Raw genomic sequence first — 12425 nt, forward strand, 5'->3', positions numbered from 1 at the left:
ATGTCGTGTACACCCGTCTTCAACACGTTTTAACACTCCGTAGCGTAGTGGATAGAGCGTCTTCCCGGAGAGTGAAAGGTCGGGGTTCGATCCACAGGCCGAGTCATACCAAAAGATGTGTTGTTACCCTGCCTGGCGTTCAGCTTCATTGGGGTGTAAACAAGGACTGTCCGGCTCTGAGTCAGAGCGTCTCAGTCAAACTCCCATGTTTAAACTGCGGCATGACATCTCAGAGGGCTAGAACTTTAAAACCGACAGAATCCGGACAAGTACATCCAGCCTCACACACAAGCAGCCAAACACGAACACATTGCTGTAAAATGAAATAATCTTGAACGCGACGTCAAAATCCCATTTCACCTCACATCATAATGTAAGTACAGTAAATTACGGTTATCACGATCTTAAAGGGACCACTACTTTTAGTTCGTTATAACCGTAGTTCGTTAAAAGCATCCATACAGCAACTATGCAGCAAATGGACGGGATCATGTCATTATATCCGTCAGTTCGTTATAAGCGTGTTCGATATAAACGCAATTAAAACAACTACACAAGTGTGACTAAACAAAGCAGGGGAATACACACGTGATGGAACAGTTGCATTGAAACCAAAGTATAGGTTGCTTTGCGAAATGTGGACAAGACATGTTCCGTTCGGTAATTTTACGACTTCGAAGTCTTTTATTGTAACGACTGTGACATTGTAAAGTCTGTTAGCACATGACAAAATGTGTCATTGTTTATGTTGTGATACGAATGTTGGTTTACGAAGTTTGATATTCGCGGAAACATTCATAGAACGTCTTCTCCAAATCCAAGAACCTTGAGTCATCCCAGAATCCAAATATGGAGTTGTAGTTTGTAACGTATGCAAGTGAAATCTGATTGGTTGGGTCTGCATATACCACTTGACCTCCCAGACCCGGGTGTCCAAAGACCAGATTTCCCTGTAAAGTTAAAGACGCATTATATACAATATCATCACATTTATAAACTGGCTGTAATGAAGGTACACATTCATCCTGTTTATGTGAATTAAAAATTATTGTTTCAGTTTTCTCAGTGCTGTTAAAGCATATATGTACATGTCAAATGTGTAATCATCAGTTTGGAAAATATTTCTATCATAACACCTTTCGCTAACTAGTTTGTAAGAGACACAAGCCGCCAAATGCATGATAGGAACCGGTTAATATAGATATACATCTGGGCAATTGTTAAGCGCTAACCCATCTCCAGTTTGATATGTCATTTAAATTCCACATATTTTTTTTTAAATATCTCCATATGACATTTATTTCACTTTTTTTTCAAGATACCACGATAGACCATGGGCCCGTGGTACAGGACCACTATTTGGTCCTCCATGTAGTTGTAAGTACTCATATCATATGATACAAAAAATGGGTGGAAGTAATTCAAATGGTATCGATTGCCATAGAGAATTTACAAAACATTTCATCGATTTATGGTTCTGTATCGCAATTTCAGTTGGTAATATTTAAAATAAAAGATATATGTTTTTTTCATATAATTGAAGGCAATACGATTTTTTTTAAATCTATAGCAATATACTGAACCGCAAAAGAAACGTCACCTCAAGTAACATTTCATACAAAGTTGTCATTTAAATATCAAAGTAATTTTTGTCAAAGTTTCTAAAATTTAACATTACCTTGTCCAGAAAAATGAGATTTTTTGATAAAAACACAAAGCAGATGACAATAAAACCGATCGCCCAAACGCACCACGGCAACGGCCATGGTAACCCGATGCACGTGAGTTCCGTGCAAATTGAAATGCACATTCCCCCATTTGCTTCCCTATAAAAATCCACCCAAATCGGATAACATTCATTCGCTATTGAATTGCTACCAAATGCAAGAAATCAGCGACACCAAGCCCTTGGACGATCTCAAGCTGGACAAAACGCCCGACAATTGGCCAGTGCATTTCAAGTCCACATAAGGACCAAATACAGGCTCCAGCAACGGTACCAGACCACCAACAATACACTTGACCGACCACGTAGTGGAAGACCAAGGGTCACCACCCGACGTCAGGATCGTCAGATTGTGCGATAGCATCTTCAAGATGGCTTTCTTACTGCTGCGGAAACTGCTCGACAGACCAAGGGGACACACCAGCGACACATTAATGCGGACACCTCCACTGTCACAGGCCACACCGACGACCCATTCTGACACCACGTCATCGCCGGTACCGTCATCAGTGGGCAACACAACACCAGCACTGGCGCCACCAGCAGTGAAGAAGAGTCCTCTTCTCAGACGAGAGCCAACCAAGGCCCACAACTTCAGCTGAACTGCGTCAGGCGTTCCTCAGAGTGTAGGCTCAAGTACCTATGGCTTACATCAACCGCCTCATCCATTCCATGTATCGACGTTGCACGGCAGTCATCCTTGCACATGGCGGACACACGAGATACGGACTTGTGATGTCATTTTCTAAGAGACTAGTGTTGTGTTTCACTTTAAGAACATTTGACACTTTAATTTCAACTATGACGATCAGTTTTGCCGAGTTTCATCTTTTTAATATGTCTCAAAGTATGTTTACAGTGTTTGGACAAATAAGGTTTCTCATATATCTATCCATTGTGACGTTTCTTTTGCGGTATATATAGTATGCGGTTTTTTATTATTCTAGGTGTAAAATATCCAAATTGCAAAATTGTGACATACATGAAGACGTATAGTTATGATATACATGTGCACGTCTCCCTGGTCAACGTTACGTGGAAGGTGTGCGGGTGATATCAAGCATCCCAATTGTATCAAAATATAATCAACATAATAATATTTAATTTAAACTCTTGTTAAATTCTATGGGACTAAATCTAACATTGATAAAACCTGTATAGTTTGGTATATGTTAGTGGTATTCGCCGAGCAAAAAATTAGACTGAAGTGACCTACTACCTGTGGATTATCCCGGAACATAAAGCCAAGTCCATAGGTATTTTCCTTGGCGATGCATTCGTCATATCCTGAAGTGACTGGTTTCGTTAGGCGCTCATTAAGATTGGGTGGAAAGAGTTGCTTCCCTTTGCATGTGCCGCCATTTGCAATATAGCTGTAGAGTTTTCCTAACGATCGAGCAGACCCGCAACCGATAAACGATGACAACCCAATGCTTCGTGTTTCAGGGTCATTGAGTTCAGTATTCTATAACAATGACGATACAATCATATTAGCAATGCAAATCAATAGAGGTCTCAACAACGCATACTGGACATAATATACAATAAAAAAAATCTTTTTTTTAAATTTTGTCCAGATATCCTTATTCCATATATGTCACACACAATGGGTAAAATCAGGCAATGTGTACCATTTAATTCAATATTCCAAATTTGTTAATGCTCTATTTTATCACCCAGCGACAGAAAGTGATGGGATTAAAAGAAAACGAATGTCAAAGTATCTTTTGCAATATTTCTTTTTAGTCTAATCCGATCATAATACGTGTGCTGTGATGTGTTTAAGCCATTTTGAACTGAAAATAATAAAAAAATAAGTACAATTTTGAGCATTTTATAAGTTGCCAAAGTGAAAATTTCAGTCCATTTACACATTGACTGTAACATGCACATATCTGCGAATGTTATCTCTTGTGGCCATATGTTACCCCTTTAGACTCGAGGAAGCAATATTGAACAAATACAATGGTTACCAGGATTCTCCTCATTGGCATGTTAAAGCCCTAGCAACGTCATAGATAAATATATAAATGTTCTTCTGTTATTACCATATCAGACAAAGTTAATAAATTCATTCCAGAATACCAACTTCTCGAAAATATTCCAGTTTGTTGTCAATTCTGTACGCCAATACGGTTGTGGGCTAGCACAGAGGTTAAACCGTTCGCTTGTCGCAGGCCGTTGCTCGATTTGCCACTATTAAACCCAATTTATCACATCTCCGACCTAGATATTGCTTAAAACGACTTGAAATGGCGTAAATCACCACTCACTCATTTCAAATAAACCCAATGACCTTTGCTACACCAAGCTATCTACAACTACGTTTTTGTCTGACTTTAACCATCTGGCTAAGCAAAGTCTAATTATACCGTAATATCGACTACTAGTGGCATCGTCCAGATTAGCGCATCATTGGTGCAACATAACCATGTCCATCCACTACATCTAGATGGAATCGGAATAACAAGGTTTCATTTTACATGAATTTAAAGGTCAACCGCAATGTAGATTCGAACAAAGCGAAACGAATGCTCATCAAAATAGCATACACACAAACTTACTGAAAAATCCATAGTTTTGATTGATTTTCCAAGCATGGAGGAAGGCGAAAACATCATCTTGGCAAAAAGTATAAACTTTCTAGGGACGGAAAGACTGCTTATCAAGAGCTCTGCAATAGTGAAGAAGTGCCCCCTAGCCATCCTGTAGCTTAGTTCCTTTGGGAGACCGATATAAAAATCGATATCTGTAAAAGCAGCATGTTTTCAGTGAAGTCCAAGCGCAACGGATATCATAATAACAAATATTATTGGTTAACTCACGTCTATTGTTTCATGTTTTTAATTGTCGCAAATAATTGAAGATGACATCAACTGTTGATTTGATTTGGTGACTTCTCAACAAGACATTGAGTGAGGTGGTGTCTCTATTTGTGATCAAGGTGATGTGAAGTGAAATGGGGTTTAACATCGTGTTCAAGATGTTTGCGCTTTTGTTGCAACGACTATTCGTGATCGAAATGCTCACATGTTCCTTATATTCTTTCAATCATCAAAATTTAACAGTTATTAGTAACAGGGATTATCTGTCTGTCGCGCATCATGGATTTACAATCGAGTACTAGGATAATCCTTTATTCCACCTCTAATAATAATAATAATAATGATAATGATGGTAATGATGATGAATGATTATGGATGAATGATGATGATGATGAATGATGATGATGAATGATAATGATGAATGATGATTGTTGATGATTATGATTATGATTATGATTATGATTATGATGATGATGAATGAATGATGAATGATGAATGATGATGATGATGAATAATGATGATGATGAATGATGATGATGATTGATGAATTATGACGGTGATGAATGATGATGATGATGATGAATGATGATGATGAATGATGATTGATGATGATTGATGATGAATGATGATGATGATGATGATGATGATGAATGATGATTGATCATGAATGATGATGATGATGATTGATGATGAATGATGATGAATGATGATGAATGATGATCATGAATGATGATGAATGATGATGATGATGAATGATGATGATGATTGATGAATTATGACGATGATGAATGATGATGATGATGATGAATGATGATTGATGATGATTGATGATGAATGATGATGATGATGATGATGATGATGATGAATGATGATTGATCATGAATGATGATGATGATGATGATGATGATGATGATTGATGATGAATGATGATGATTGATGATGAATGATGATAATGAATGATGATTGATGATGATCATGAATGATGATGAATGATCATGAATGATGATGAATGATGATGATGAAGAAGATTATGATGATAATGATAATAATAGGTACTCAAATTATGGTATAAACCTCGTCACACCATGCATAAGTTAATGATCATACAATCGTAGCTCAAAATAATATAGAAATGGATGAAATATGTTAATTTTTAATACATTGTTTTATCCTCATTGACAGTTTATACAGTTCGTCCACAAACATAGGCGTACATATTCCGGTAATATCTGTTTCTTTTTACCATATGGATCTTGAATTTCTTCCTTGAATATTGTTGATATATTTCTATGCTTCGGGTCGGCCTTCCTTGCTAGTGTATCAACAAAGTAGCCGTATGTTACAGTGTGGTATCCCCGCTTGGTACCTGGGCATGAGAAGGAGAGAAGATACATGTCCACATGCAGGGAATTAGCCATCGTATGTGAGAACTATAGGACGGGGGCTATTTTGAGTTGGCCGCTTTTTGATCACAATATGTTGGTGCATTGGATATATACTCAGCTATCCAGAATTAACGGTACTTGAGATAATTATCAATTTGGTTGGAAACAACCAAGTTGATTAAACTCTGTCATAAGAACGTGTGTAACAGTGATTACCAGGGAGCTATAGCATTATTGACGTGATGATAACAACATTCTTGACCTAACACATAAATATATAGATATTGACGTGAGACGTGGTGACGTCATTATGGACACTGACGTCACAAGCTACCTTCTCGACGCGGTTGTCTCTAAGGAACCTCCTTCTGCTCTTCCACAAGATTTCTTCATTGTTCACGGATAAAACAGTGGTTATGACAATTATGTGTGTATAAAGTTGCTTATTTCACGAAATTCGAGTCAGAATGTTCTAAATTCCCACTCGCTTTGTCTAATATTCATTTCGTTCAATCATGTAACCTTTTCCAAGCATCTTCAGATAACAATTCGTTACTACACTCACATGAATCAACATATAGTACTTTACATCATACAAAATAACTCAAAGGCCCCTCATGTTGAGTCATGATTCATTTATTGTGGTTTCTAATCATATATTTGTACTGAATCGTTTTTATGAAATGGTAGACCCGTGAAGATCCGGGGTAGAATAGGTCTTCGGCAACCCATGCCTGCCGTAAAAGGCGACTGTGCTTGTCGTAAGAGGGATCGGGTGGGCAGGTTCACTGACTTGGTTGATGCATGTCATCGTATCTCAATTGCGTGGATCAGTGCTCATGATGTTAATCAATGGATTGTCTGGTCAAGACTCGATTATTTGCAGACCGTCGTCAAATAGCTGGCATATTTCTGAGTGCGGCGTTAAACAACAAACAGACAGCATTAATAAAATGTCTCTGTACAAAACGCGATGACGTAAGTGGACTCACTCACTCACTCACCTGGCTGCCATTCGGGAGTTGCGCGTTCTAACAGCTTCTCAAACTCAGCAGGGTAGTCCCGGATGTCTCGTAATGTTGTCTTCTCGCCATTAAGCCACACCAAACCAGCCTTAAATTTACGAGAGAGAAATCAACATATCCAAGTTGGTGATTTATTGTTTTTTTACAGTAGTTGGTGATGTAAGATATGGGAGCTCGTAACATGTTGAAGAAAGCAAACCATCTGATTTGATTGGATTACACGGCCAGCCTGATATATATTGCAAGTGAAATGTTGAGCCAGAACGACATTGCAACGTCAACACTGACATCAACACGTGGAAACTGATATTTGCACATCCTTTTCTTCATCTACCTACCTGATGCAGTAACTGTGTTTCTGGTGGTCCTGATATTTGCACATCCTTTTCTTCATGTACCTACCTGATGCAGTAACTGTGTTTCTGGTGGTCCTGATATTTGCACATCCTTTTCTTCATGTACCTACCTGATGCAGTAACTGTGTTTCTGGTGGTCCTGATATTTGCACATCCTTTTCTTCATGTACCTACCTGATGCAGTAACTGTGTTTCTGGTGGTCCTGATATTTGCACATCCTTTTCTTCATCTACCTACCTGATGCAGTAACTGTGTTTCTGGTGGTCCTGATATTTGCACATCCTTTTCTTCGTCGACCTACCTGATGCAGTAACTGTGTTTCTGGTGGTCCTGATATTTGCACATCCTTTTCTTCATGTACCTACCTGATGCAGTAACTGTGTTTCTGGTGGTCCTGATATTTGCACATCCTTTTCTTCATGTACCTACCTGATGCAGTAACTGTGTTTCTGGTGGTCCTGATATTTGCACATCCTTTTCTTCATCTACCTACCTGATGCAGTAACTGTGTTTCTGGTGGTCCTGATATTTGCACATCCTTTTCTTCATCTACCTACCTGATGCAGTAACTGTGTTTCTGGTGGTCCTGATATTTGCACATCCTTTTCTTCGTCGACCTACCTGATGCAGTAACTGTGTTTCTGTTGGTCTTGATATCTGCACATCCTTTTCTTCATGTACCTACCTGATGCAGTAACTGTGTTTCTGGTGGTCCTGATATTTGCACATCCCTTTCTTCATCTACCTACCTGATGCAGTAACTGTGTTCCTTGTGGTCCTGATATTTGCACATCCTTTTCGTCATCTACCTACCTGATGCAGTAACTGTGTTTCTGGTGGTCCTGATATTTGCACATCCTGTTCTTCATCTACCTACCTGATGCAGTAACTGTGTTTCTGGTGGTCCTGATATTTGCACATCCTTTTCTTCATCTACCTACCTGATGGCTGAGCAGCATTTCAACTGTAATGTTTTCTTTTCCGTTACAACCGAACTCTGGCCAATAGTCGGATACAAGGTTGCTGTAGTCCAACCAACCACTGAAATTTACGATAGTTTTAAAATACACATACTCTTGAAAAAACATTTTATTATGTCTTTCCATAGACATAGACATAGACTTATTTCAGAAATTTAAGGTCACAGGCCCATAATACATTTCAATAGGTTTTTTTCACCAAGAATGCTGGTATATTAGCAGTTGGTACAATAAAAGAATCAGCAATACTGCTCACATTAATACAGTATTAAAATAGTAATACATGGGATCAACAGAATGATGGTAACAAAAGTAATGATGAATTTCTTATTTTCAACATACCACATGTAACACATTCCTGCAGCTTTGATGAGATTATGCAAAGTTACATTAAACTTTACTTTAGGAGAACTATATCAATATTCTCCGCAAAAGTGCAAAGAATTAGACACAGCACATGAATAATTTCTAATATACAAGTATCAGTTCTTGGTTGACTAACTACACGACTTGAACAGAACATTCATTTGCTCGGGTTATGCCTCCATGGGTATGACTGTTCCTTACCTTTCTACCATTTTAGCAATAGTTATAGCTGCGATACTTTTTGTAGTGGAAAACGTGACTGTCATTGTGTCTCGTGTCCATGGCCTCTTGGCTTCCTCATCAGCATACCCCGCCCACATGTCAATCAACACCTCACCTCGATGATAGACAGCAAACGCCCCACCCTTTTCCTTTCCGCTTATCACTTTCTTCCTGCAAGGCAAAGAGAGTCTGAATTCAAACTTCTTTCTTTGCAGTTTTACAGCAATGTTGTAAATGAATTTAAAACAAAATTATCTTTACGTAGATTCCAAAGTTAAGCGTATGTTTCCTGCAATTCTTCATATCGCAGGCCAACCGTTAAGACAATCGACCAGTCGATGATCGTGAGAGCAGCGTTCCCTCCAAGCATATTAAATGTGTGCGATATACGTGAGAGCAAATGTTGGATACTAGGTCTGCGGCATCAAAGTGTAAACCTCCAAATGTTCAATTCCCTGCTGCTAGCAATGGAAACGTAAATTGTGATGCATCGGACAAGGTAGGATATGGGCCCTTTTTGTCTAACGTAATCTGCATAATTTAAGAATGAACTTTAATGTTTCGAAATTACGAAAATTATAAGACATGGTCATGTGAAAGAGAACTAAACTTTGTTCATTTCAATAATTGCATCTTTGAGACTTGTGATAATGCACTGGTAAGCATACCATGTGTCAAAATGGTCATATTAGAGGTTCTCCTAAAGCGTTTCTTTCCGAAATTTGAACATGGGAAAGTTTTTGACCAATAGGAGATCAACATAGGAGATTAACGTCAAAATATTACAAAGATATATACATCTATGGTCACGGACTTTCTCATACTTAGATTTTCATTCAAAGTTCTAAATACCTGCCTTTTTCACTAATTGTAGCCATATTTGTGTATTTTACCATATCAGAAGTAAAGACAGTTGTTAGTGCAATAAAGAAAAATGGCTTTCCGTCTGCCTTTTGAACACGCCTAACATTTTCATTATATAATGACGACATTTGTGGATATTCGAACATGCGCACGCAACTTGATTACGTAGTAAATTGGACGACGCTATTTTCTAGAGGGAGGTGTCTCGTGAGTTGTTCCCCGTAGATGCAGCTGGGCAACGTAGATAAACGCAATGGCCGAACAATCGCATCCCAAAGGGAGAAAGATATGGCAATCGGTATTGGGAGAAAAGGTGCAGATAATCGACGTGCAAATTATAAGAATATGCGTGAAAGACCAAATCCCCACCCACCCACCCCCGCGCCTGTTCATAATAAGGAATTGTCCGATATTACATAGGTCCTAATCTAATCAGGGAGTCATCATTATTTAAATACGGATAAATATTTTTGAAGCTCGAACATATTATTTACATCCTTAAAGAGGATGTACATGTTATTTATGACCCATATATGAAATAAACGACTCGTGGTCGTTGTTTGTCGTACAATAAAACACTGCAGGGTGAAAAAAACACACGGGGCTGTTTGTACAACAGACAACTCCCACTCATCGTCTATTTCTTAATTAAACAGTATTCACTTATGGGACAAAGCCAGATAAGTCACCTTATCGTGCAACATTCCTTCCTTCAATTTCATATCATGGTTTCATGATATCATGGTATCATGTTTCTCTTTATTGTTTCCCTGTTGCAATGGTAGAGTAAGGAATAAAAGGCGACAAAAAACATTGATAATTATAACATAAAACGTTAAGGCCTGAAAAAAATCTCAACTAAAATTCCATTGTACGATTCCGAAGCATCTCAGATGTGGTTGAGACAAAATTATCGGACTATCGTAACGGTTATTGTGTGTTCAAGTAGAGAACTGACCCATAATCCTTTAAATTCAAGTTTCCCTAGCGACCTGACCCCTACAGCGATAGAAATCGACACCAACCCGGACCAGTTTCACTCATCCCAAGGGCTAGTAGAATTTTAAAACATTTTTGTGGGGTATTGCTGAATGTTATCACTATTCAGGCTCGTAGACTTTCTTGGTTAATGTCTATCCCTGTCACCGGTCTGTGCAAGTTATAAATACAAGCAAGCGATATTACTCTCCATACTATTCCGAAGCCCTATCTTTATCAGCACTATTTGTTTAGACTTTTGTACCGAACTGTGGCATGTAGGTCACCTGCATATCGATAGAGTTATGTTGGGGACGAACCTATGTGTTGAGAGCAATGACAAAAGCAGATTGTGGTTGTTGTTTAACGCCGCACTCCGCAATATTCCAGCTATATGTAGGCGATCTGTTAATAATCGAATCTGCACCAGACAGCATCGATCTACTAAATTTAGATACGGTGACATGCATCAACCAAGTCAACGAGCCTGATCACCTGATGCCGTTAGTCGCCTCTTACGACAAGCAAAATCGCCTTTAACAGCAGGCATGGGTTGCTGAAGATCAATATTCTAACCCTTAACTTTACGGGTTCAAAAGAAATGACTCATTTAAAACATATCCTATAGGTATAGCATCCTATATAAATATGTGTGTGTGGGGGGGGGGGGGGGGGGGGGGGGGTGTTTGAGACCCGCATCACTTCGGGCTTTCCTCCCACAATATGCTGGGACGCTGAGATACATCTGGACTACTGTTCAAAGCAGCGTTAAGCCTCACTCACTCACTGACACCAATATGCAGCTATACAAACACGTATAATCGCAACCTACCTTATTAGCTCCTCAACCTTCTTAAACTTAGGATGACAGTAACCTCCGATCACCAGATCTAACTTCGGAGTTACAAGTGTCCCTAAATACTTCAGAACAATATATGCTATAAGCAGAACAACGCAAGTTTCAAGGAAATCCATGTTTTAGCTTGGCTTGTGGTGTAGGCGGTGTTTACAATAGTTCACCTTGACCTTGCTGGTATAGGTCACAACGACATGGTGGGAGGAGCGATAGGTTTGACTGCGCCCTGTCACGAGTTCATTAATGTACATGCGCGCGCATTGCTGTTCTAAGTTAGACACAATACATCCAGATCACAGCCAGTGCAGATGTACGAAATATGATAGCATCTCTCGCATTGAGTGTGAATTCGGGTTTATACTCGTGGTACCAGTATAGGTAAAAATTGCCCCTTTGAACATACACATAGCATGTATTATTTAATGTGAGGCGATGTGAAATGGGGTTTAACGTCGCGTTTAAGATTATTGCGCTTATATAGCGACGTGCATAAACGAACCTGTGTGTGTCTGCTTGTGCAACTTTAAAAGCTAGCCCACTGAGACACCATGCCGCAGTTTAACATTAACACATTATTTAGACACAGTATACTGACTACGTGCCGACCAGTTCGGGACAACTTAATGCCGAGCGTCAGGTAGGGAAATAACAAGTACCATCTTTTTAACGGGTGTTTTTGTATAACGCATCGGGCATCGAACCAACGAACGCGTGATATATATTTCCATCTGTGAGTTTACAGTTATTCAGCAATTTATGTGGAGGAATCAAATAAAGAATGATAACTGTTGAAGCGGCCGGCAAGGAAAATGGGTTGATGTGCATGATAAATAAACACGAA

At 39.0% G+C, this 12425-nt stretch overlaps 1 protein-coding gene across 2 annotated transcripts; it reads right to left on the reverse strand.

Moving 5' to 3' along the window:
• Positions 1 to 651: 651 nt before the first annotated feature.
• Positions 652 to 11791, reverse strand: LOC124121611 (beta-lactamase domain-containing protein 2-like). 2 transcript variants are annotated; one of them, XM_048389616.1, is made up of 8 exons: positions 11561 to 11791; positions 8866 to 9057; positions 8260 to 8359; positions 6941 to 7049; positions 5795 to 5917; positions 4291 to 4475; positions 2943 to 3191; positions 652 to 950 (listed from the first exon to the last, which is right to left on the reverse strand). In XM_048389616.1, the coding sequence occupies exons 1-8, from the start codon at positions 11701 to 11703 to the stop codon at positions 768 to 770; spliced, it is 1284 nt and encodes a 427-aa protein (XP_048245573.1). In that variant the 5' UTR covers positions 11704 to 11791; the 3' UTR covers positions 652 to 767. The 2 variants fall into 2 exon arrangements, with proteins under 2 accessions (XP_048245573.1, XP_048245574.1); XM_048389617.1 differs by having other exon boundaries at positions 2946 to 3191; positions 11561 to 11789.
• Positions 11792 to 12425: the final 634 nt, after the last annotated feature.

Source organism: Haliotis rufescens, unplaced genomic scaffold, assembly GCF_023055435.1.
Source record: "Haliotis rufescens isolate VD_foot unplaced genomic scaffold, xgHalRufe1.0.p SCAF_8, whole genome shotgun sequence".
In the NCBI taxonomy this organism is placed as follows: Eukaryota; Metazoa; Mollusca; class Gastropoda; order Lepetellida; family Haliotidae; genus Haliotis; species Haliotis rufescens.